The sequence below is a fragment of the Tinamus guttatus genome, unplaced genomic scaffold (assembly GCF_059628265.1).
Source record: "Tinamus guttatus ecotype Peru unplaced genomic scaffold, ASM5962826v1 Tinamus_guttatus_pri_ptg000006l, whole genome shotgun sequence".
Taxonomy (NCBI): domain Eukaryota; kingdom Metazoa; phylum Chordata; class Aves; order Tinamiformes; family Tinamidae; genus Tinamus; species Tinamus guttatus.
The window spans coordinates 388,820-415,625 of record NW_028288540.1 but is presented as its reverse complement, the minus strand read 5'-3'; the positions used below and the strand labels follow the sequence as shown (position 1 = coordinate 415,625).

The following is a 26,806-nucleotide window of genomic DNA, read 5'->3' as shown; positions in this document are numbered from 1 at the left end:
ATTACAGCATTGCTGGTGCAACTGTCAACTTCATAATGGCACAGGGGAGATTTTTCTTACACACAAAATCATATGACAGAAGATCAGGGATTGCTGGAGATTTCATAGTCTCTCCAGGCACCTTCTTACAGTGTTTTGTTATTGTCTGGGTAGAGTTTAACATCATTTCCATATGGTAGTTTAACCTTGTTTAGATTCATCTTAGCTACTCCAAAGAGGAAGAACAAATTACTTATCTTTTCGTTCGGAATGGTCCTTGTGGATTTGAAGATTGTTTCTTCTCAACTTCTTAAACCCAACAATTCTGGGTCTTTCAGTTTCATCTCATAAGTCATATTTACTAGGTCCATAAAAATTCTCCTTACTCTTTGCAGTTACTCTTTAGTTTATCCAAGTCTTTTTTTCATATGAAAACAAATACACTTTATTTTCAGAGATATTGTCAAGTATTGAAAGTATGATGGAAAACTGCATGAGAGCTTCAGGTTATGTTTCTGTTTCTACATCCTAGTGTGATGTTTTCTCAGCCTCTGATTCATAGTAGCTTCTAGCTTTTATTTCGCTCCATATCTCTTGGCTACCCAGTTTCCTGACCTGTCTTATACCATGATAGGAATAAATTAACTGCAGAAGATTTGATGCTTATACTGACTTGTCTACTACTGTTTTCAGATAACCTTGCTAATATTTCAGGTTTAGCTGATTTGGTGTCTTTTATTGACTTGGGAAGCATCCTGCGTCTTTGTTTGACTCGCTAACAAAAATAATTTTTTTTTTTATTTTAAATACAGAAAACTGTTGAATTCCGTTTAAATCATGCTTTTTTGACATGCTATTGATGATGTGTTCTATTTGCCTTTTTGTGCAACTTTTTCGCAAGCTTTATATTATTCTTTCATTTATAACATGTTTTGCTTTAATGTGATGAAGAAATAAAGGCTTAATCCAAAGGAAACATAAGAACTTCACTATTTCCACCTACAATATATACTATCTGGGAGAGGACAAAAAGATTTATTTGATGCAGTTATTCTGCACAAATTCATACGTACTTTACTTACCTGCTGATTATTCTGGTTATTCTGACTGGTTTAACTAGAATGTATCTCTGCTTATTTTTCCAGAAATTAAGCCAAGTGATTGAAATTTCCTGTTTTACTCTTTTGCATACTAGGGAAATATTTTTCTGTTCTGGCAGTCTTTTAGAAATTGTAAAGAGCAGTTGATGATCTAGAAGATGGTTTCAACCAGAAATGTTACCATTTAGCCAAACGTAGTTATTTTGGAAGCCACTTGCAACTCTAACTAGTTTTCTTGTTTTTAGCCTTTTTTTTTAATTCCATGTTGATTTTAAATGAAATCATCCCTCAGATTGCAGCCTTTCCCTGCTGATCCTGTAAGGAAGGCACTCTTTCTCACAGTCAGCTGTTACTAGCTTTTCTTTTACAAAAGAAATCTTTCAGTCTTTTTTGTTTTATTGAATTTCTTTTGCCCCGTATTCTTCCTCTCTTGTGTGCTGCTGACTATAGCAGAAGAACTCTTGATTCCCTGGAAGAAGAGCTCTAAGTAGTGATCTGACTTCCTGTGAGCTTAATTTCCTGTGTTCAGGGGTATCCTGATCCAGGCTGCATACAGCATGAGCTAGAAACACAGCAATGCTTTTAAAGTTTTTAAATGCTTGAATACTTGATATCTAAGATATACTATGCGTACTGTTGAATTTCTTTCTATTCTCCCTAAGGAAACTTCTATTTAAAATATTTTGTATCCTTGACACCTGGTTTTTCCAGGGTAGACGGCTTTTCTCCAGAATCTTGTCAGATCTTTTTTGGAGTCACAGCTTGTCTCTCTCAGGTAAGAAGTTTACCATATTTCATTTTACTCCAGTATCAAATGTGTGTGATCCTTAGAGAAAGCAAAGAAGTGCTTTTTTGGTGTATGATAGGATTATCCTCTCAGTAGTGTTAGATTATAACTGAGCATTTCATACTATGCATTTCATATAACTCAGCATTTCATACTATGAGAATTTGATAAATCAGTAATTTATCTTGTATTCAGTAGTATGCTGATTCTAAAATGAAAAGCGCACTGCTGTAGGAAATCTCTATTGCTATTCTTTTTTCTATTCATTACCACAATATTTGCTAAACAGTTTATTCCTAAATAAGAACCGAAATCCCAACCAGGGTGCCACTGAATGAAATGGGGGTAATTGTAGTGTCTCAGTGCTGTATATTTATACCCAGCTCTCTAGATCTGTGAGCAGCAGCTTGTTGAGATTTAATTGCACTTTGTGTGTGCAACCAGGATCATGGTCTAAGAGCTAATGGGATATATGTGCCTTAATTTCTTTTTTCCGTTTTCTTTTGCTTTAATAAATCTAAATATTAATGACTTAGGTAAGCCTGGCATTCTTGGCCGAGGAGCAATGTAAATTGTTGGAAATGAACGTTTCTTGTGTTTACTTAGGCTATTAATGGGTTCTACACATTAAATTGGTGCTTAATGAATTTAAACTACTTGCCTAAGATCAATAACTCATTTGCCGTATTTGCTTGATCGCTAACTTCTCTTGGGGAAGGTGATATATTAGTGTTCAGGTATATCTGTGTTACAGAAGGGAAGAGTGTTTTCCTTCTCTCTGTGTAGGCTGAAAACGCTCCTTTAATGTAATTTCCTGCTACACTTCTTTTTTTTCACCCTTTTTCTCCTTAACTTTCTTGCTAATTTGGCATTTAAAAGTGAAAGGCAGTACATTAGCCAGACTTGTAAATGATCCATTATGAATCATACTAGAAATCTTTGAGCAAAAGGCAGCTGGTTGCATGGAACTAAAAGGCTTATTTAACTTCCCCTTAGGTTTCATCTGAAGACCGAAATACGCTGTGGGCTTTGATTACTTTTTATGGAGGGAATTGCCAGCTGAGCCTCAATAATAAGTGTACTCATTTGATTGTGCCTGAGCCAAAGGGGGTAAGAGTTTATTACATGTACAATTCTGTGTAGCTCTCATTTGCTTTTGAATAATCAAAAATTTTCCGCCTCCCTGAAATAAAGATTCTCTAAATTGTTTGTTGGTCTTAACAGTCAGAATCAACAGAATTATGCATTGCGGTTAATCATATCATATTTATTTTCTGCATGGTTTTGAGCCTGATTAAATAAAAAGGTGCCCAGTTTCATATCTATATTTGTATCTCTGCTCGAATAAAGTATTTGATTCTTTATTCTGTTTTTCTTACCCTAATTAGTGATATATAGTGATCATTAGTGATTGTGATTTGTAAGTATGTAGATAGAATCAGCGTAGGAAAATGGATGGAGAAGTGAAAAATAATGCAAAATGCCCTTAGGTATTTTGAGGGAAAAAGAATAAAGAGAGTGGAAGTAAGAATATGTTAAAAAACAAACCAAAATTAACTCCCCAAACAACCCAAAAAAAAAAAAAAGCCTAAAATTGCCTCCTCTCTTTCCTCTTGAAGGATAAATTGTGCACAGCATTTCTGTACCATATGTGTAGGACTAAATAAATATCTTGCTTAATTGACATGATTATTGAACGACGAGAAATTTTTAGAACAAATACTTTAACTAGTCCTTCTGCTCTGTCATACTACTTCAAGGGAATCTGCAGCAATTTGTAAAGAGAACAGCTTTGACACTGGTAAAATCTGAAATGATTGCTTTGACTAGACATGAGATGATAAAACAAGATTCTTAATAGTTCTCACCGCGAAGAGAGAATGAAAACTCCTATCTACAAATAAACTTTGTTCATCTTCAATCTTCTTTTTGTATATGAATGACAGTTTCATTGTAGGAAATAATTCTGGAGAATCATTAAATGAAATTAATTTCCTCTGAATGTGCTGGTTGTTAATTTAGATTGTCTGACATACAAAGAAAATCCCAATTCAATTTTTTTTAAATATTAGATCCCCAAATTAGTTTTAAATCTTTCATTAAAAGTTTTTTTTTCCATTATTTAGATACTTGTGAGGGGTTTCCATAAAAGAGAATGTTTTGACCGAACAGTAACACTGATCCTGTCTGTGCTTATATTTAGTTAGAAAAGGAAACAGAAAATTTTACTGGTTGTACAAGTATTGTCAAATAATAACATGATAAGTGAGTGTATGATGATTGGACAGAAATGTGGCTGTTCCAAATTAAGGAAGGTCTTACAGTTTGCAGCTTCTGAGTAGGTAGATGAGACACGTAGTATTTGAACAGCTTCTGATTTCTATTCCTGCTAAAAGCCCTTCTTTCAAATGATAAGCTTTTAAGTATTTGTCACAACTGAATTATGAAATTCTGAATCACCCTGACTGCTCTCTTATTTTTATTTTATTTTTTTACTTTTTATTGGAATAAAAGAAAGCTTAACTGTATTTAGGCCTACCTTAATGTCCCAATATTCTGAAGACAGTGTAAAATGGTCACAGTGTAAGTAAAACTAACTGTGACTTAATGTTTGCTAGCTGCTGGAGTTCTGACAGCGTTTTCCAATTCATACTTCCTCATAAATATATATAAAATATACATAATAATATAATAGTAGTATGTATTATTTTATAATCATTATAAATTTGAAGGCTTTCATGATTGGACTTTATAGGAATTTGGATACCAGTGTTTTCTTGCAAGCAAAGATTTTATGTTTGAGCTGTGCCTTTTGAGTCCATCATTTTGTAAGTGCGGAGGTTGCTATTTAAATTTGTCGAAGCCAGTGGTAAAGCACAGTCATTTGTTGTGGGAGAGCCTGGTAGCAGATTTGAGGACAGGTTTCTATCTCTTTGCTATGTTTTCTTATCTCTTTATTTATTTTTGATATTGTTTTATCTTGGGAAAATTTGGAGAACAGCCTCTTATTTTGTCTCCATGAGTCTGTTTCTACCTGGAGCCTGGTTAATACAAGTGTGTTGATTTTACTGGTAGAGGAGGATAGGTAGCTGTTCTCATCTGGGCCTCCCGAAATACTGCTTAAAACTCGGTAAGTCAAGGCTCTTCCAACCTGATAAATCTTTTTGGCCAGCAGACATTTGCTTCTACTTTGAGCTCCTTCCCTGTCCCTTTCCAGGAAAGTGGAATTTATCTGGAAGCTGTGGTGCCGCGGCTGGCCTCCTTGTACACACCTCCTCTTCTGACAGTTTGGGCTCTTCACATTCATGGGATTTGCTCTTTGGTGCCCTGCAGATAGTCAAGAAAGCTGCATTCCGTGGACAGAGTAGTTTCTGTTTGTGGTAGGTTTGGGTGGCAGGGGGCTGTGCTGTGCAGGGTTCTGCGTCCCACATGAGTAAGGTGACAACAGCATCTACCCTGCTGTGATGCTGATTTAGTGTTACTTAGTGTTGCAGTAAAATGGAGGAAGAAGAGGAAGGAGCTACGAAAGCAGCAGCAGAAACCTGGATGTGTCCCTTTCCTGGTATTATTGGATGTGAAGAGAGGGGTCATTCTGGCTGTATTATGCAGACTCTAAGATTTCTGCTGTCAGATTAGGATGCATCCTGGATAGCTGCCCATTCTTTCCCCTCGAAGTCAGAAATTGGGATTTTGAATTAAAACTTGCACATTTCCAGAACTGTGTATGAAAATGGAGCTGGGAGGCACCTGGGCTGCGCATGTAGCCCTTGCCTTCATTCTCACTAACTGCATCCTGAGCAAATAAGAGTGCTTGGTGCCTGAGACCAGAGCTAACTGTACCCAGCTTAGATTTAGTATCATCCTACAAATCTGTCTGCTAATTTGAGCCCTGAGAATCTTGACTAGAGGGCTTAGTTGTTCTGCAAGGGGTAGATTTAAAACTCCCCTTTTTGCAGCTCTAGCCGGGCAGCTCTGCAAGTCAGTAAATACTTCTCTTGGTTTCCTAACAGTGAAACATTCTTCATTCCCACTCCATTCCCAAACATAAGAGAATTAAGGCTCAACTTAAGGCTAACTAACAACTAGCTCTTCCATGTAGTCAAAATGCTTTGCCAGTGGCTCTCCTGGGAGATTATTTCGCAGCCTAATAGAGTTCATTGTAAGGAAATGTCTTTTGTGGTTCAGTCTAGCAGCTTTCCCCCTAATTTCATCCAGTAACTTCTAATTAGAAAGCTCTCTGTGTCTTGCATGCTAACTCAAAATCAGAACTATGCTACTAATAGCTTGAGGACGTTTTTTTTTTTTTTTTGAAAGCTCTTGAATGGAAAAATAGATTCCTTCCATCTAGTGGCTGCCTGTGTTTTTTACTTTGTTTGAATTTAGTCTAATCTTGTTTGAACTTTCTGTAGGAGAAGCTTCCTTCCCCAGGAAGGCTCATCTGTTGTTTAAGAAGTGCAGTTGTATTCGTTTTTACGATCAATTTAGAACCCTTGGGTAGTGAAGTGAAGCAACTAACAGCAGCATTAGGTCTGAATACGGCAATTTCCTTACGAGTGCAGCAGTCCTGCAGATCCCAACAGTTTTATTGGCCGTGAGCAATAGGATGTCTGTCTTAACTCAATGGTAGGAAGTTGTGGTGCAGTTTAAAGCTTTGTTGTGGATGTGTCTAAGCACTTTATCACACATAGAGATTTATCCATGTTTGTTGCTCTGCTGTATTCTTGAAAACACCAGTCTGCTTTTGCAGTGGAGCAATCTTTAAAGATAACACTGGTACATCTTGCTAATGAGATGTCTCAAACACACCTTAGTTCATCCAACAAAATTACATGCAGGCTTAAGCAGTCACGAAGCAAAGTAGGGCTGTGTGTTCAATGTCCCATAAAGTTCACTCCACAAGCAGCAGCATGTAGCTCATTTTTAAAATTGCATTTGTTTTCAAGTCCCCCAAAACAAGAGATGCTGACTTGTGCTCCAAGTGACACCCCAGCTTTCCTGCTGTTGGTAAGGTCATGATTTCTACAGTGCTCTGCATGGAGCCAGCCTGTTGAAGGTCAGGTTCTACAACACAGCTTTATTTTTAAGTGTTTATCTCATTTCCTTTTTTGGGGGAATCAAAATACTGGAGAACTAATAAGATATGACACCTCATTCGTAGCTTTTATTTCTTGTATGAAAAGATCTTTTGACCCTTTTACGCTGTCCTTATGCTCCAGTAAGTCTCATTGTTCCTGCTATAAACAGCATGGTGACACAGGCATCCTTTGAAATGGAAGCCAGCAATCTGATTTAATTGTAAGTAAATGATTTTTTGATACAATGCAGCTTTTGAATGCAATTAGCTCAGTTATTCAAGGCATTTATGACGTTGACCTTCAAAATTATTCAGTTGTGAAAAGTTTTTAAAGTTTTCCAGTTTTATTTGCCTCTGGAGTTATAAACTGCTCAGAGAGTAAAAAGATTTAGAGGAGTTTAAACATGCATGAGTTTGGGTGATTTTTTTCAAGGGATCTAAGAGTTCCACTATCAAAGTCTGCAGTGCTAATTACTGGGTCTCTTAGTCCTTTTTTGAACAAAAGAAATTTTATGGAGACATCATGTTTTAACAGTTCAAGCTGTTTCAAAACACGCAGTTGTCCCTTTAAAATGGTGATTCTTCTCTCTAATATATGCATGCAGGTTTTTAAAGTATATTACTTTGCCAGGGTGCATAAAATATGCTAGAAATCTTGATAGGTTTTTCATTGCTTCATCTACTTTGCCAAATCTTTGCTGGTGTACTGACGACTCCCTTCAGTTCACTAGTTGTAAGGGCACCAGAAATAAATCCAAAAAAGTCTACAAGAATAAGAATGTTAAATTGCTAAGGGCTGGAGAAGAATAACAAGGAGGTGTTTCTACTAAGTAGTGTTTTGATTTGACTAGGAAAAGCATTCTTATTCTGCTCTTGCAATCCTAATACCTTTGTTTTAAAAGAAAAAAAACAAAGCTATAATTTATGCTTTCGCTTCAAGATACAAAATACTTGAAATTGTGCTTTGTTCAGTTTTAAGATTGAGCAAGAGCAAGCTATGATTTCGCTTAGGTTATTTGCTTAAAATTGTTTAGATCATTTTTTGAGTCACAGAATGGTTGGGATTCAAAGGAACCTCTGGAGATCATCTAGTCCAACCATCCCGAATATAAAGTGCCAGTAGAACAAATGGTCCCATTTTTACAAACATTGGAACTTGCACTTTAGAATATGATTGCCTTTCGTTCTGAAGATATAGGCCTGAAATTAGATGAACCTTATTTATAGAAGATAAAACGCATTTTTTACTTTCACTGCATTTGAAGCACTAGTGAGCTCTGATTCTTGACTGACACTTGTGCCTGTGGAAAGAGAAGCAATGGATATTATCTTGCAGACAGGTATCTCTGGAACAGTTTGACAGTTTTACTCTAGGTAAGTTTTCCTAAGACCCCTCCCAGAAAGTAAAATCTTTATTTGAAAATGTTACTGCCGTAATCTTTGCTGGTACCCTTTAAGCTAACAATATAATTAATTAGTGATGGGAAAAAAACTATTAGCGATAAAAATCGCTAGAAATGCATCACAACTATTTAAAGAAACTAGTAGTTGCACTTCTGATTGTTTGTTGAATAGAACATAGACTCAAATACCTGGTATCTTCTGTGTTTAGGCTTTGGTTTGAATATTTTGTCAGGAATAATGAAAGAGTTGTTGGTAAGGAATAGCTGTGTGCATCGAGAAGCCATGAGAGCTGCTGAGTGTATGCAGCGCCTGAAACTCTCTTTTAGAGTGCTATGCCTTCATGTCACTGACGGTTCTTAAATACTGGTTTTTAAATAGTGTTTTTTTCTGTTTTCTTTACAGGAGAAATACGAATGCGCTTGTAAACGGGACAGCATTAAAATTGTGACACCAGACTGGGTACTAGATTGTGTAGCTGATAAAACTAAGAAAGAAGAGATTTCTTATCATCCTCGCTTAATTATATACGAGGAGGAAGAAGAGGAGGAGGAGGAAGAAGAGGAAGAACCCGAAAATGAAGAACAATATTCTCAAAATGAAGCTAGTACAGATGAAAAATTATCAAGCCCCGCATCCTCTCGAGAAGGATCGCCGTTGGGTGATCAGGCTTTTTCACCAAAATCTACAACTGCTGATAAGGCAAAAGGGGAACTGATGTTTGATGATTCTTCTGATTCCTCTCCTGAAAAGCAGGAAAGGAATTTGAACTGGACACCAGCTGAAGTCCCCCAGGCAACTGCAGCAAAGCGTAGGTTGCCCCAAGGCAAAGACTCTGGGTTGATTAATTTGTGTGCCAATGTCCCACCGGTGCCAGGCAATATTTTGCCTCCTGATATCAGAGGCAATTTAATGGCTTCAGTACAAGGTGCCCAAAGTTCTGATCGACAGGAGATGATGGCTGCGTGGAGTCCAGCAGTACGGACATTAAGGAATATTACTAATAGTGCTGATATTCAGCAGATTAATAGACCTTCAAATGTAGCACATGTAAGTGTCGGATTTTTCATTGATAAAATATTGGACTTTTATTTGAGGAATTAGCATGTGCAGGGACTTCAGTTTCCTTCTCGTGTTCTCAAGGCGTGTAGAGGAGTAAAAGTTCTCCATGTTAATTGGGAGTTAGAGGATTAGCAACTTCCATGGTAATAAGTATCTTCATTACTAGGAGTTTCACCAAAGAAGCATATGTTTGGCAAAAATGTTTGGATGAGTAAAGCTGTGTTTACAGCTTGGAGAGTGTTTCATAGCATTACAATATAAATTTCCTGATTTGGGAGGGATAAAACTTCATTAATTTGAAGTTACTTGGGTACTTCAGTAAACCAGATTTCATACCCTTCAAGCTTTTTATTCAGTACAAGGTATTATTGGTAGCATAAACACATAAAGCTGCAAAATCGATTGTGTTCACAGTAGGTTCAGTTCTACAGCTTTGTTGTGCTGGGTATTACTAAGGTGTTATATAATAGTACAGTCAGGATTACAAAGTAGAAGTCCTAACATGCAACCTCTTATGCCACTCATGTAGTGGCACAGTGTACAGTGTACAGTGAAATAACTAGCTTTTGTACTGAATTTATGTTAGGAGGGAATGCAGAGCGAATGAGCATGCACTGAAATAACTTGCAGCACTGGAATTTTAACATGTTTATGGGAAGGGAAGCGAGAAAAGCAGGTGCTAGTGAATGTTAGACATCTGTTTATTTAAATAATTGGACTGGTACATTTGTTGGGATGCTCCTCTGAAGGTAAAAACTTTCAAAGGTGCCTGAATAACATAGAAACTTACAGCCAGTGCTCCAAAGAAACACAAAAAGTGGAGCCACTCGGAAATGCTGGTTCTTTGTTGTCTGTATGACTTTGAAAAGGAAGCCAGAAATGCTGAGTCTCAAATGGGAGTCTCAGATCCCTCTGCTTAGCACATTGAACTGTGGACAGACTGAGCCTTCTGGATAAGGAATGAACAGGATCATCAAGGAACTGGTGGGTTTGCCAGTTGTGCTACGTTGGCCAGTGCTTCCATATCTCAGCACCACATCGTCTACAATGCAGTTATCATGCTATAAAGTACTTTTTGGCAATCTCCCTATAGAAGGATTTTTGCCTAAACAGCATTCATAGATAAGAGGCAGTCAGTGCTTCAGTCAGGCTGCGTTCCCCAAAAACCTGTGAGATTGAGGGCTTTTGGCTATGACGTGCAAAGCTGCTTGCAAGCACCCAGTCTGTCAGCTGCTGGGTAGTTCTGTGCTTGTTGCAGCACTTGGAGAAAAGTTTTATGTCCTACATTCGTGGGTCTGCCTCCAGTTCTGCCTTTCCTGCTCAGGTTTGCCCTTTGCCTAAGTTAGGTTGGTTACGAGTCTTGAGTGGAGTCTGTTGTCTCGGGGCACAGCCTTAGTTTGAATCAGGGAATTCCCCTGCATGGCAGGATCCATTAAGAATTTTGCAGATAAAAAACTCATTTCTGAACATAACCCTAGGATACTTCTGGAAGTTTTATCCTTTTGCTTTGAAATACGTCTCCTGAAGTCCATGGAATCTCGACTTCCGGGGCTTCTTGTGGAGACCAGCATCACAATCTCTCTTTATAATGAGCCACTGAAACTTTTTTTTTCTGCGTATGTGATTTTTAGTTATTTAATGTTTGTAGTGTCAGACTGTCTAGACATTAGTGATGGGGAATAATCATGGTTATAAATGTATGCAATTCCGAGCAGCATCTGTTAAAGTTACGTGCTTGGAATTGGAGCTGTTTGGAAGTGCATTGTGGAAACTCTTGGATCGCCTCTGATGAAGCGTTGGTGGATGTGTGATGGTGAGAGGATAAGATAATGGGCTTTGTGTTTCCATGAGGTGTTTCCATTCCCCTAGACCCCCACCCACATCCTCATCACTGGAGTTTAAAGTATATGTGATGACGTAGTGTGGGTGAGGGCAAAAGACTTCACATGTTTCACCTGAAATGGTTATTTTTTAAAGACTTTTTGAACGGCCAGTCTATGAATTTCACAAAAGTGGTTTCCTATTGTTCCTTAACATTTTTAATATATAGTTTATATTAAAGCACTTGTAATAACATACAGGACGTATTCTCCTGCTACTAAAAATTTGCCTAAGTTCACTTTTTTAATGCTTTAAAAAATTGATAACCTGTGTTATTAATTTTTTAATCTTTCCCTTAATGATTTTTCCCTTAGCTGAAGCATATATTTAAAAATGGAATTGAGCCCCCAGATTATTTCAGTGTTCTACATAATTTTAAAATTATTATTATTATTAGGCTTTTTCACATTATTTCACTATTGGAGTCAAGCAGACCAGTGTTTCTCTTTGTGGATCAATGCGTTTTGGGATGCAGTTTCAAGAATAGAACTATTCATCCCTAAACTGATTCAAGGGAAAGACAAATTGTATTAAATTTGTATGCTTCAAAAAATACTAAAAAATGGAGGTGTTATTAGCAATGCTTTCTAGTTAATATCCTTTTAGTTAGCAAAGCTTTTTATTTTTCTAAAAAGACAGCTTTGGAACTAAACTTAAACTGAGTGGGTCAGTGGAATTGTGAAAGGGATATTAGAGTTGCCTGGGTTGATGGATATAAATACCAATACAGTGTTAATAGTCATGGCACTACTGGGGATATTGCCAAGAATACAGGGATGGGTTTTAATAAATGGCAATGCACAGTTTAGTACAATTGAAAATTAAGAGCCATGTGTTACAGTAACTCCATTCTTTCCCATGTGTAAGTCCTGGTCTCTCATTGTAAGAAAGCAGTTATGATTAACAGTTACAGATTTCAGTGTAGTTAAGTATGTTTTTAAGTGCATGGTCCTTTTAAGTGGTATATTTTCCCAGTGATATATTTGTGTGATATTTCTCCAGTAGTTTTTTAAATATTTTTAAAACTTCATGACAGCAAAAAAAGTCATAAAACACATCTTTGTTTTCTAGATCTTACAATCACTTTCAGCACCTACAAAAAGTTTAGAACAACAGATAAATCACGGTCAGCAGGGACATCCAAATGCAGTGCTGTTTGGTCAAGTGAAACTAACACCAGAGACACATTTATTGCAGCAGCCGCATCAAGCGCAGCCGCAACAGCACCATCCTCTTCTACACCTGCAACCCCAACAGCTGATGCAGCTGCAGCAGCAGCAGCAGTCCCAGATGCCCCAGCAGTCCTTCCAGCAGCAACAGACTCACCAGTTTGCCCAGCAGCAGCAGCAAGTCCATCAGCAGCACCAGTTTCCGCAGCAGCCGCTGCAGTTTCCGCAGCAGCAGCTGCACGCGCAGCAGCAGCTGCACCGGCCTCCGCAGCAGCTCCAGTTCCAGCAGCAACACGCGTTGCAACAGCAGCTTCACCAGCTGCAGCAGCAGCAGCTCCAGCAGCAGCAGCTCCAGCAGCTGCAGCAGCAGAGCCTCCAGCAGCAGCAGCTGCAGCAGCAACAGCTGCAGCAGCAGCAACTGCAACAGCAGCACTTACAGCGGCTACACCAACAGCATCAGCAACAGCAAATGCAGAATCAGGCAGCACAACACTTAACTCAAGCATCTCAAGCACTACAGCACCAAGTTCCAGCTCAGCAACCACAACACCACCAGCAGCAACAGCCGCAGTTGCAACAGCAGCAGCTTTTTGGGCATGATCCAGCAGCAGAGAGTTAGTAACTATTGCCTTCTTATGCTGAAAAAAGTGGCTAATAACATGACACAATTTAGGTTAAAATGACAAAAAATAATGATGTGCTTACTCTATGGGATGATAGGACTTGGAATCTTAAGTCATGACTAAATTTTATATAAAACAGATTTAATTTATTATAAGGATGACTTATTAATTTATTGTGCAGATAATTTCCAGAATTCTGGAGATCAAGAGAGCACTGGGAACTTCTGTTTCCAGTTTATACACTATGCCACTACCATATACGTTGTGCTGTGGCAACAGTGTTAGTCTGTGCACACTGTAAGTTTGAAAAGAAGTAACTTCCTTTCTTTGAAGGAAGAGAAAGGGGAAGCCTTTATAGAGGCTAGTGGCTGCTTAGACAGCTAAAATTTAGAAATACTAAAAAGCCAATGAGGGTTCCGTATCAGATGGAACACTGTCATACCTTGCTTCAAACTGTGCGTATGTGGCAAACAGATTTGTTATTATTATTGTTATTAATTTGTACTGTTCACAGATGATTTATATACTAAGGAGCAGCATATTTTCATTTGTTTTTCTTCTGCTGCCTGTTTGTTCTCTCTCTTCTTATCCCTTCCCTCCAACAACAACAGAATAGCAAAATGCCTCGTCCCTGGGTCTCAGGTGTCATGGGTCAGCTTTTGAATTTTTGAGGAATTTTTGAGGTTTTTCTCCAAGAAAAATGTTCTTTAAAATTGAATATAGTCCATAACCTGATAATAGGAAAGATTAGAGCAGGAAATACTTTCTTCAGATTTGTAAGCATTTAATTTTCTGTTTTTCTTATGTGCCAAACTATTCCAGTTCCAGAAGAATATTTCCTACTGGGCTGTGTGTTTGCAATTGCTGATTACCCAGAGCAGATGTCTGATAAGCAGCTGTTAGCGACCTGGAAACGGGTAAGATTCTGCTGTTCTTCCAAAGCAAATGAATGGATTTATTTAACGATATGAGTGAAATTTCTTTGTGTCAGATGTGTAATGTTTGCATTATGGCCTCAATAACATTATTCAAGTGTAGTTGATCAGAAAAAAAAATACTCAAAATTCTTCAGATATAAAGTCTAGTTGCAGTCTGTGGTCAGAACATTAGCTTACAGTTTCTAGCCTTAACTGTTTCCCAATTATTTATGCTTTTAATCATGCAGCTGTAATGCAGCAAATGTAAACCAGTGTTACTGTGTTTAACTTCATTGGATAAATAAGAAAAGATCCCTTTTTGCATAAATGTTAGCATTTAGGTAGACTGTGAAGTATCCACCTGAATGAAGGGAATAAGATAGAGGGACTAGTGGCTTTTTTTCTTTTTTTCTTTTCCCAACTTCTGTTTTTCAGAAAAATCTGTTTGTGTCCTTTCCTAAATGAGAGGTCTTTGTTCTTCAGAAACTTCTCGTGAATTTTGTAGTTGAATTTACCCTACAATTTTGCATAATCAAATAAGCCACTGACATTTCTAGAAGCGTTTGTGTTTATTGCTGAGGTGGAATTTAGTCGTTCCTGAGCTAATGTTAAAATAAAAAAGTGTGAGAAGGTTTGTTTTTGTACATTCATATTTCTTTTTCTTACTTCTTTAAAAGTTGGACTTTCCTTAACATAATGAAAAGTTTAAATATATATCTGTATATTAGATTTCTTATTATTTTCTTCCTCCCCAAATGGTTTCAAGCCATCTAACCTTTTTCAAGGCTCTCTCTCCCATGAAGCAATGATAACAGTGGCTGTCTCTTCAACAGTCTGAAATGAAAATCTATTGTTTGTTTCTTAGGTCAATTTAAAGTTGTTATAAATGCTAGAAGTCTTAGCTTTATTTTCTCACCAGATCATTCAAGCACATGGTGGGACAGTGGACCCTACCCTTACAAGCAGATGTACACATCTTCTTTGTGAAAGCCAAGTCAGTAACATGTATGCTCAGGTAAGCAGACTAGTAACTTGTGCACATGCATGCATTCACTTTGTTGTTGCAAAGGTAAGGGTTTGCAGAACATATTTTTGCTTAGATTACAGATTATAATATAGATCTTAGAATATAAAATCAGAGTTTTTCATGGTGCACACTCTTGGTATCATTTGCAGTTTATAGTATAAAAAAAATCCATAATGCATGTAGTAGGTTTATTCCACAGAAACTGTAGGAATGTGCTGTGTGAAAGAGGCTTGTGAAAGTGCAGAAAAAAAAAGAGTAAAAAGAAAATCTTTGTATTTTATCAAGTCTAAAATACAGATATATTTCCATTTTTAAAAGCTGTTTATGCATATATTGTTAGGCTTTACGAGAAAGGAAGAGATGCATTACAGCACATTGGCTGAACTCAATCTTGAAGAAGAAGAAGATGGTACCACCTCATCGAGCCCTTCATTTTCCAGTGGCATTTCCACCAGGAGGAAAGCCTTGCTCTCAACATGTAAGAAGACAAATCTGACTTCCACAGAATGCTTGTTTCACTGCATAAGCACAATTAAAATAGAGCCAGAAAGAGTTTATTCGGTGACATATATGCTCTTTTTCACTGAAAGAAAAGATTCTCTCTGCTTAAAGTCCTGTGTTGATATGGTACATTCTATGAAGTGATCCAGAATGTCTTGCTGAGTTCTCAGAGCTGAACATCCCTATTTTAGTTACACTTCTTATAAAGAGAAACCAAAATGCAAAGATTATTTAAATTATCCATATGAAGGTGATAGGCCTGAACTCCTGTGTGAGATGAAAACTAGCTATGAGTTCTTTCATAGTAAAACTGTAGCCTTTATAAGTAAGAAAAAGCTCTCCAACGGAAGGAAAATCATTCTTCCTGAGTTGGAATTAGTGCCAATATGCTTGATTTTGTATATAAGCAAATCATTGCTTAACTTACAAGTCTTGTTTTTAAGTGCCTGTATGCTGCAGTTACGACACTGTATATTCCATTATCATGTACAGAAAGTTAGAGAAATACAGTATTTATGACACACTTCTGATAATAATTTTTCTATTTTCGGTTATTTGTAACTATCTGGTATTTGTAGATAATCTCCGTGACTGGATTTGTTGATAGTGACAGAGATGACCTCAAACTAATGGCCTACCTAGCAGGTGCCAAATACACAGGCTATCTGTGTCGCAGCAATACAGTTCTCATCTGTAAAGAGTAAGTACTTTGTCTCCACAGTATTTGCATTCTCTGTTCCCTATTGTAGCTACATCTAATTATTACAAGAGTGTTTGCTTTAATCATTTTTGTGATTTCTAGTAATAAACTTTGTGATGCTGTTTCTTAACTTAGTCTGCACTGTTTTCTTTCAAAATCATAGTCTCTTGAAGACAAGCCAGAAAAGAAAAAGATATTTCTAAGTGATGTTGACTGTTTTGCCATCTATAAGTGAAATAACATTTTTAGGACTAACTATTTGAAAATATTGGGAGAGTTAGAATCTAGGTCTAGTTTGTTTCCATTTGAGGCAGAAATTCTCCCCTAATTGACTCCACGTATTCTAACATGCAGCAAAAATGTGTTTTCAGAGTATGTATTTTGTTGTAATTAGGATAAATAACAAGACAGTACAGGTTTGCTGATAGTTTAGGATTTATAATTAGAAATCACTTTTACCTATTTGATCAAAACCTAAGTTTTATTTCTTCTTTCTTCCTTGAACAATAAGACCCAGTGGCCTGAAGTACGAGAAGGCCAAAGAGTGGCGAATCCCGTGTGTGAACGCGCAGTGGCTCTGTGACATCCTGCTGGGCAACTTCGAGGCGTTGCGGCAGATCCAGCACAGTCGGTACACAGTGTTCAACCTTCAGGATCCACTTTCTCCTAGTCAGCATCTAGTCCTAAACTTGCTGGGTAAGAGTTCCAGTCCCCCAGTCCTGTGTTCTGTAACATTTTATGTGTAGCAAGACAGAAGCATGTGTGTCTTCTGCTGCTCATAACTCATTTCTGTTTCCTTTTCACTTTCTAGATGCTTGGAGAGTGCCATTAAAGGTATCACCAGAACTTCTAATGGTATGTTGAGTTATTCTGTATACAGATATTCTTACAACTCTTACTCCATAGTGTTTTTGCCTGTGTGCACATGGTGTGAGAAAGATGCCAGAGGAACTTGGACCATCCTGGTTGTGCCCTCTTGGGTAGGGTTCCTTCCATTTTTTATTTCCATGAACCTGAGATCTGAATCTGAGCATAGGAATAATCTTTTGCAGAACTAAGAAACTGCAAAGTAAGTGTTGCGCAAAATGCAATTACTTTAAAGAGATCTTAGACTAGTGCATCACTTTTTGATTTAGCAGCGGACCTTTTTGGGTCGATACCTTGGCACTTTCTGGCCACCACGCCCTTTAAAGGTGTTTTTTGTTTGCTTGCTTAGTTTAGGGTTTTTTTTTTTTCTTTTTTTTCTTTTTTTTTTTTTTTCAAAGACAAAACACTCCAGTAGGAATTTTGTTAGATGCTCAACTTGCTTTTGAGTATGGTGAATAGTATAAATTAAGAGTGAAGCTGCTTTGCGTGATCTCCTTGGAATATTATTCTGAGAATTGAAAGCATATATACTAAAATTTTATACTTCCATAACCTATCAGGCTTTAAGAAGTGCAGTTGATAAGCCTAAAAGTAACAGTAGTGCAAATAAGCAAGAGTTAGAAAGCTAAGAATGCACCACGAACAGGATATACAAGATATATACATTATATAATGTGTCCATAATGTATTTTTCATCATGGAGAATATTCTGTGAGATAGATAAGTTGTTACCTGACGTGTAAGCTTGAGATACAGCTGTAAGAGCTAAGGTGAAAAGAGCAACTTATTTTTGAACCATCTCCTTGTTGTGAGTATGGAGGAGGCTGCTTCAGTTTATCATCCTGAAAGCTTTTGTGTGGTGATTTCCCATTTCAGATTTATACTTGATAACTGTTTTTGGTGTCTCTATTGATGTAGGTAAAACCCAATTTGAACTAATGAATTGGAACCTCAGTGTTTGTACTTAGGGCAGTTGAGTACACAAAATGCAGGTGCAAGTGATAATTTTTATTGATATTTAAGCGCCTGAAAGGATATTGTAGTCTTTGTCCATTTGTTAAATAAACAATCTTATTCAGTCCCATTGCATTCTCAATTTACTTATTCTTTGGATTTTTCTATAACGATTATCAGCTGCATTTAAAGGGGAAAACCAATTAATATTTTAAGTGGTGCTGACTTAGTTATGTAACTTTGGAGAAGTTTTGATTTATTTCCAGATTTACTCTGAGTCAGCTGTGTGAGCTGCATGTACACCATTATATGTTTGGTACAATGCCCTTTTTGCTTAAGTTTTGTATTTTGGATGTTATTATTTAATTATTTCAAATGTAGTGTCAGGATAGTGGAGAATCATTTTTTCCTGTTTCACATTACGAATGAGGTGTCCTGCTCAGTTTAACTATAAACCTGTAAATGGTCTAATTTCAGGGTGTGAGGTTGCCTTTGAAACCAAAGCAAAATGAGCCCAGTCTTCAGCCATCTTCTAAAAGAGCAAGGTAAGATTAACAAGCTAGCAGTGACAATAGCCATTAATTTACTTCTTCCACGGACGTGGAAAAGTGGAAGACACAGAATTGCCAGTAGCTTGGTGCCATACCATGCCCTGCCATTTGGACTAGCTGACACCGTGTTGTGTATGGTGCCAACTGCTCAGCTTGGTGTCTGAGGGAGCAGAGTATGCCTGGAGAATGGAGTAGTAAGGGGCTGAGGAAAAACAGGAAGAACAATTAGAAAAATGGGAAGTTATGAGAAGTGGGAAGAAGTGTACAGGCAAGAGAGAACAGGAGAATAAGTGAAGCAGTACTGGCCTCTGTGACAGCTGGTGGATTTCCCTGCTGTCCTGTCAGCCTTCTGGTATTGCTAGTTTGTCTTTTTGGTGGGTTTTTTGCTTGGTTGTATGTGTGTGGTTTTTTTTTCTTTTTTTTTTTCTTTTTTTTTTTGTAGATGTAGCTGCATAGAGAATCATTTGAAAAGGGTTAATACATTTTATGTGATATTTCAAATGGGAAATGAAAAGAAAAACAAGAGAAAAAGATAAAGTGTACGTAAAAGCAAAAGGAGACATAAGGAAAGAAAGAGAATGAACTAAAACAATTGACAGATAATAAACTTGCTTCATAATTAATAGCCATGAGCCATTTTTGATTAAAAAAATTGACTCAGTAACTTTTTATGGATCTTGAAGCTGTCTGTTAAGAAGCTCTTTTGATGACTTCAAAACTTTGTAGATAATTGAGTGCTCTCTTAAACGTTCAGTTTCGATATAACAGTCTGTGTGTTGAGATACTTAGGACTGCAGCGAATGCCACATTGCAGGGGTGATTTAGAGAACAAACCTGGTATTCACCAACAAGCTAACAACCAAAGGGTAACACGTGCTACTCTGAATAAGCAAAGCAGTGAAAGAGTCAGGTGAATGTTTGAAGAAATACTGCATCTTAATAGCAACGCTTTTCCTCAGAAGAAGATGGACCTGCCTAATTCCCATTTGATTATTTGCCATCTGTAAAGGTTGCAAGTGTTTGCTTATCTGGTTTTAAAGTTGGCTTTGGCCCACCTTCACGTTCCACTGTATTTCATTTTCATACTGTGTCTTGCAGAATTGAAGACCTACCACCACCTACTAAAAAACTCACCCCGGAGCTGACACCACTGGTGCTCTTCACAGGATTTGAACCTATGCAAGTTCAACAGTACATCAAGGTGACTTTCACACTTATCTCTTAGGATCTATGTTAGAATATCTGATAAGATTTTTTTTCTTGACATTAAACTTCTGTTTTGTGAAACTTTATTAGCTTACATCTAATGTACAGCTAAAGCCAGACTTGTTGAGGCTGAGGTTAGAGTGTAGATTTATGTGACCTGAGTGTAATTTCATATCCGTTCCTAAGTTTTCCTTAGTTAGTTAGTTCATACTTCTGGGATACTTATATTTTTTTCTTTCCATATGCTTTTTTTTTAAAAGGCAAGGGTGCCCCTTCAACAGTAGTTCTTAAATCAGCAACCATGAACAAAATTAAGTGCGGAAGGAGTGGTAGTCATGCCCAAGATCAGATTCAAGATTCTTCTCGTGTAGTTTTTGTATGTCTCATACCAAACGCTTCAACGGAAGCTGATGGCAAAGCTTATGGTAGGCATGAGATAGCGTGCTCCCTTGGAAGTTTTGTTCTGTTCCTTAACTAAGCTTTCCCAGAACATAACTCTGAATAATTTAGAATGTTCTTTTAACCGTATCAAAGTCTAGTCCCTTTTTGAATCTCAGTAATTACAAAATATTTGGTCTAAAAGAACCCTTCATTTATGTTGTCACATGTTGGCTGAGGCGTGTATTTTTTTTTCATTTGGTGACCTCAGTAGTTCACAAGAGATCCTGCTATTGATGCCTGCTCCAGAGAAACAAAATTAAACAAGGAGTACTTTGAGTCCGCTGCATTTCTTAGAAATATGCATCACTTCAGTCAAGCTCAAAAATATCTAATACCTTCTTTGTTATACATAAACTTATTTTTCAAGTAGCTGGAGTTTGTAATTCTTTTTTTCCTTGCAATGTTTGCATTTGAAACTTCATATTTAATATTTTGTGATATAAAATATTTTTGATATATCCCATACAGTGCCAGTGACAGCTCCTCCTTTTTCTGTCATGTTGGTATCAGGTTTATTGTATGGAGAATCTGTTTTGATAACAGCTATGGCTCACAAATATAAAAATGAACTTCAGCCTCGAGACTTGTGAAGTTTAAGCCAAACTTGACAGTGATGATACCATTAAGATCTTCCAGAGTTTGGATACCTTCCTGAGGCTGGATACCACCATCTTCTTGAGAGGGTGGGATAGTCTTTTTTCCTCTATTCCCAAAGAGCTCTTTGAAAATCAGAATGCAAATCGTTCAAGATCTTCACTCATAGGTGTTGAGTGTTTGAGGTGAACATATATTAATTTATGAAAATAACATCCTTTGCCTTTCACAAGTGTAGTATTTACAGGGGTTCTATTTGTGTACCCCGAAGGAAATAAGTTCTAGAGAGTCACTGTTATTGAATAGGATTTCTGTATGGTGTCTTTGCAGTCAAAGTAAGCAAGCACAGCAAAGAAGAGCCTGAAAGATTTTCCTTGTCTTTTCTGCTTGTTCATTACTGTTAGGATACAGAGCCATGCCAGAGACTGTCTATTATCACACTACTAATACACATATTAGACCTTTTTGCTTTGGTGATGCCTGAGGACTGATAATAAAAGTGTAATAAAGTGTATCCTTAACCAGTGGATTAGTTGTATTACTAATCTGCACAGATAGTGATTTGTGTTTTAGCTGAAAAAATAGCATTTGTGGTAAGGTAATTTGGTAGTTTAAATGAAGGAAAAAGGAATAATCACTCACTGCCATCCAGATGTGTATTTTAAGAATACTACTTGTGAGATGTTTTTCTTTCCTATGAAATGATTAGGAAGATTGTTTAGCATAACTAGAGCATATGTTATACCTTCCATAAAGGAAAATAGCAACATTATTAAAGCATTTGCTTACTTTGACTTGAAAACTGTTTCACTTAAAATAAAAAATAAAAGAAGCTTTCAGTCTTGCCAAAAAAAAGTTGTTATGTCTGGAAATAGGTTATAAATTCTGTCCTTTAATCAATTTTAGCAAAGGAAGGACTGTGGTACAGTACTCTTTACTGTTAGGACCTGAGTTTTATTTGATGTTGGTGTTACGATTTTCCGTTTTTCTCCCATTACTAAAGGACTCTTCCTTTCTGATTTGTATGTTGTACAACTTCCAGAAACTGTATATCCTTGGGGGTGAGGTAGCAGAATCTGCCCAGAAATGCACCCATCTAATTGCCAGTAAAGTGACCCGGACCGTCAAGTTCCTCACGGCAATTTCCGTAGTCAAGCACATAGTAACTCCAGAATGGTTAGAAGAGTGTTTCAAATGCCAGAAGTTTGTTGGTAAGCTAAATTTTTATCAGTTTCTCTTGTAAATTTAAGATTGGTTGGACTCTTGGTTTAAGTGTGCAGAGATTGAATGTATTTTTAAGAACACTTTTTTTGACTTTTGACTGTAGTATCTTTTGCCAGCTTTCTAAAGAGTGCAGGATTAAAATGGGGATTTTAAGTCTATAAATACATGGTTTGGTTATTTTAGCTCCCATGTTACTAGTGGAGAGTTTGTATTTCCCTTGAGGTAAACAGCTATGTTGTTACAGTTAAATAATAGTCACAAACAATAATTACGCTCTCTTTAAACTGGACCTTTTTTCATTTAGTTTCATTTGTTTCATTTGCTTTAATACATTTTTTCTTATTTGTTTTAATTTGTTTAATTGAAGTAAAAACTTGTTTTCCAAGTTTTTTTTTATTTTAAAAAATTAGACCTTTTGTTCTCCAGTGTTATATTTTTTGAATTCAATTTCAATATTCTTTGTAATTTTTAAACAAGTCAAGCAAATATGAATAAAAATGTTTTTAAATAAATTGAACTAGTCTAGGACTGTAAATCCTTTAAAATATATTGACTTTGTTTTAAAATTTTCTGAAAACACAAAACACAAAAATAGATATTTTCAGGACATCAAGGATGTTAAACCTAACAAAATCCTGTTAAAGGGTGAATAATTATTTTTAATTGTTTTATTCTTTCTTTGCAATTTGTTTGAAAGGAACAAACAGGCAGCATTGTTGGCTAACCACCACAAAGACTTAAATCTATGGATAATTTTTAATTAGCCCTCAACTGACAAATATTTTTATGTATGCTGAGAACTGGCATTGATAAATTGGCTCAGTGTCAGTGAATTGAGAAATCAGCCCACTTGAGGTCCATCAGAAGACAAAGAAGGTCTTTAAACTTACATGTTTTGGACTATACTTGATTTTGAAATAAATTTAAATAAATCCTTTTGTGGAAAGGTGAAAATAAAACTGAAAATCCTTCACCAAGAAAAACATAATCCGAGTAAAGGCTCAGGGGAAAGGGCAGTGTTTCCACCTCTATGGTTATGGCTGCACAAGGACTTGGAGCCAGTTCTGGGGCTCTGGCGTAGAGTGTCACAGTGATTGGAACAGAAACTTAATCTTTCTGCTCCTTTGTCTGTGGAGACTCAACAAATGAAAATTCAGACGTTCTTGAATTGTTTAGGAAAGGGGACTATAGGATGTTGCCAGCTAAACAAGTGTAAAATACCTGCACACTTCAGTTTTTCTTCGAAAAACTGCAGGTCATCTTTATAAGAAGTATAATATGTAGGGGATGTTATAATCATGTTAAAATAAGATTCTAGTAAGTGATAACCATTTTGTGTCACTCTACCACCAGTAATTTCTGATTTTCTAATTTGATTACAGTCTAGATTATGCTTTTTTTCCCCTCTTTTCTGTATTACATCATCAGTCTTTCTTTTTCAGATGAGCAGAACTTTGTGCTCAGAGATGCCGAAGCTGAGGTTCTTTTCTGCTTTAGTTTAGAGGAGTCTCTGAAGAGAGCACAAGTAGCTCCACTCTTTAAGGTATGCAGTTTAAAAAAGGTATTTAAAGGCTTAGAGCTTTTCAACCTAACTTTCAGCTTTGGGACCACAGCTTTGTAGCCCCTGACAATAAAAAAGACTATGTAGAGTATTTATAGAAAATTTTAGTTTTGGCATTCTGTCTGTCTCCTGCCTGAGCTGAGAGATGGATATGGCATCCAAGTTCCTAGAGTGATCATTCCCTATAGATGTGAACAAAACATGCTCAGTGTGGTGATGGTTTTTGGACCCTCACAAAATTCAGGAGATTTCCACTTGATTTGTAAGATGCCACAAGCACTTCCCCAGCAAATGGGAGGCTGAGTTTGTGCCTCAGCCCCAGGGAGTTCCACCCTGCTGCTCCCTGGAGGCTGCACTTGCTCCCTGCAGTTTGTCACATAACCTGCAGGTAGAATCGTGCTGCTGTGCAGAAAGGTATGTAAAGATCCAAGGTGCAGGGGATTCCTCAGCCCAAATGCATCTGAGGTTCTTTCTTGGGGCAAATCACCCATAAAGGCGATTTTTAAAGGAACTGGTGAATCAGCACCTAAGTCTTTTATTAGAGCTATTACTCTTCACTCGCACAATCTAAATAGGAAGATTTTTTTTTTTTATTCCTAGATGGCAAAAACAGAGAAGCTACTTTATGATCTGATCATCTGTATCAGCCTCAGTGAAGTAGTAGGGGTCATTTTTGTCAGAAAATAATACATTGGCTATTAATTAAAGACTGAAACTGGAGGGAGCTTTTGCAACCCTTTAGTCATCCCTGCACTTGAAGCAAGGAGGATTGTTGTACTTACAGGCCTCACCAACCTCCTTTTTTTTAATCTTCCTTTAGCCATTGGTCATTTGAAGGTTTCCTGCTTATTTTAATAGTGTTGTAATAGGCACACCTAAGCTGTTCCAATTTCACAAAATCGGGGATTTGCCCCTCCAGGAAAAAATAGATCAGTAGTAATTAAAAGCAACTCATCAACTGACTGATTGTTCTAGTAGGCTACTAAAAGCTGTGAGATGTAACACCAACTGACAGCCTGCCCAGTGAGTGTGTAAGATGAAAGTTGCATGATAATAAAACTGGGCATGATACACATCAGAAATCAGCTAACAAAATAGCACTTTTTTTTCTTTTTCTAGGGAAAATATTTTTACATCACGCCTGGAATTTGTCCTAGTCTTTCCACCATGAAAGCTATTGTGGAGTGTGCAGGAGGAAAAGTATTATCTAAGCAGCCTTCTTTTCGAAAACTCATGGAGCATAAACAGAATAAAGTATGTATAATGTTGCTTTCTAAAATTAACTGATAATATCTTACTGTATTACTATGAGCTTACGTTTAATTTTCTTTCATTTAGAGTTTACCAGAGATAATCTTGATTTCCTGTGAAAATGACCTTCATTTATGTCGAGAATACTTTGCTAGAGGTATAGGTATGTATAACCTATCAATATAATTTCTATGTCATACCTGTAGTATTGATTTATTATTTTACAAGTACAGGTAGGTGTTGAAGCTTCCTGATAAAAACAGAGTGATAGTTGGTCTTATCTTGCAGGCCCTGGAGAAATCTGACTCAACTGCTTTCTAGATATTTCTAACTGAGCTATTTTGTAGCCAAGTCACCCCGAATCTTAATGCTTATTCACCATGTGAGCAGCAGCACGTGCTGTTCGTTTGTGAGCTCTGGGCTGCAGAAGTTATTACAGAACATACACATTTACTAGCAGGGCTGCATGGGGAAGTCTTATATTTCCAGTGCAAATGTCTAGTGCAAATGTCTAGTGCTGGGGCAGTGCTCCTTAAAGCCCCTTTCTGCATGAAGAGCAGAAAGGTTCAGGATGGCCCCTCCTGACACACACGCAGAATAAAAAATACTGTCTTATAATATGTAAACTTTATACATGTTTTCAACATTTCCAGATGTCCACAATGCGGAGTTTGTCCTGACAGGAGTACTTACTCAAACACTGGATTATGAATCATATCCTTTCTGTGTAAAGGCTGTCAAGTATGTAAGGCAGGGTGTTTCCTTAATTAGTATGTAATTACTTGCATAATTGTTAGGATGTATGATTTTTTTTTTACTTGATAAGAGGGTTGTTTAATACATAGATATCCAGGTTGAATCCAAAGTGGAATTAATTTCTACTAGAAAATACTTCAGTGTGGTGGGGGCAAGGTTGTCAGATGGTAACAGTTGTAGAGTATGAAGCAGCAGGAAAAATAGTTGTCACTGGGGTCTTAAAAGAACTGGAGAACAGTTATTTACTGCAGAACACATAAGCCCTGGAAAAGGAAAGGTTCCTTTGATTGTTTTCTAAGTCCTATTTTGCAGGCATTTTTCAAAGTTGTTGCTCTTAACAAACATACATATAAATTTACTTGATGGACAGTGAAATGCCTTACTGCTTCGGAATCCGAGGAGCATTAACCGTAACCGCTCAGCCATTGTACAAAGTGACTAAAACTTCCTGTGGATGCTGTTTTCCAGCTGTTTTCCTAGGGATGATGAGCAGTTTAAAGCAGGAAAGCAAAAATAAACTGCATCTTTTTTAGGATGTGTAATTTTATTATGAGGAAACATAATTTACTATGTTTTGTATTATACTACCATTTTAAAAAAGCCCACTTTAGGTATCATGATTAGCCAGTTTTTAAGCATTTTAACATAAACAATGGTACTTTAGCCAAAAGTGTAATTTGGATGTAAAAATAAAAGGGCTTGCTGTCTATTAAATTATGGATGTTGAAGATGAAAATGTTTTGTACTTTATTTTTATTTCCTATACTCTATTTTCTTTTATATTGATATTTTGCCCACATTTTAAATAAATGTACTTTTAAATGTTTGACTCTATATTTTAGTGGTTGTTCATTTTTTTGAATACCGTGCGACTATGGCACTCTGGTAAGAGTAAATTACTCTAATCGTTTTCCAAGCAATGTAAAATTATTTTAAGCTTATTTTACCAGGTATGTTTTAATATATAAAAACCCAGTACTTTAAAGGGAAACTGTTGTAAGTGTATAAATATGTTTTCTACTGAGAAAAGGAAATAGTTTGAAGGAAGGATCAACTATAACCCTACATACTATGTTGTTGTGAAAACCTTTCTTTGTATAGTGAGTTTTAATAAATAAATATTAAAAAAAATCACTCAAAGCTATATTCAACTCATATTTCCCAACACACACAGAGGCCT

General features: G+C 36.8%; 1 protein-coding gene across 2 annotated transcripts in view; it reads left to right on the top strand.

The window, feature by feature from the left end:
• Positions 1-26,460, top strand: part of PAXIP1 (PAX interacting protein 1) — a 36,501-nt gene extending 10,041 nt beyond the window's left edge. The window contains exons 4-21 of one of the 2 annotated variants that reach the window (XM_088521110.1): positions 1,791-1,854; positions 2,863-2,976; positions 8,747-9,391; positions 12,356-13,067; positions 13,899-13,993; positions 14,913-15,008; positions 15,361-15,498; positions 16,100-16,221; positions 16,733-16,917; positions 17,033-17,076; positions 18,520-18,587; positions 19,692-19,794; positions 21,877-22,045; positions 23,501-23,601; positions 24,739-24,873; positions 24,958-25,033; positions 25,524-25,588; positions 25,978-26,460. In XM_088521110.1, coding sequence (XP_088377236.1) covers positions 1,791-1,854; positions 2,863-2,976; positions 8,747-9,391; positions 12,356-13,067; positions 13,899-13,993; positions 14,913-15,008; positions 15,361-15,498; positions 16,100-16,221; positions 16,733-16,917; positions 17,033-17,076; positions 18,520-18,587; positions 19,692-19,794; positions 21,877-22,045; positions 23,501-23,601; positions 24,739-24,873; positions 24,958-25,033; positions 25,524-25,588; positions 25,978-25,989 — 2,944 coding nt within the window. In that variant the 3' untranslated portion in view covers positions 25,990-26,460. Of the gene's footprint in view, positions 1-1,790; positions 1,855-2,862; positions 2,977-8,746; positions 9,392-12,355; positions 13,068-13,898; positions 13,994-14,912; positions 15,009-15,360; positions 15,499-16,099; positions 16,222-16,732; positions 16,918-17,032; positions 17,077-18,519; positions 18,588-19,691; positions 19,795-20,750; positions 20,846-21,876; positions 22,046-23,500; positions 23,602-24,738; positions 24,874-24,957; positions 25,034-25,523; positions 25,589-25,977 lie in introns of those variants that run through there. The other variant, XM_088521117.1, reaches the window with a different exon arrangement.
• Positions 26,461-26,806: the final 346 nt, after the last annotated feature.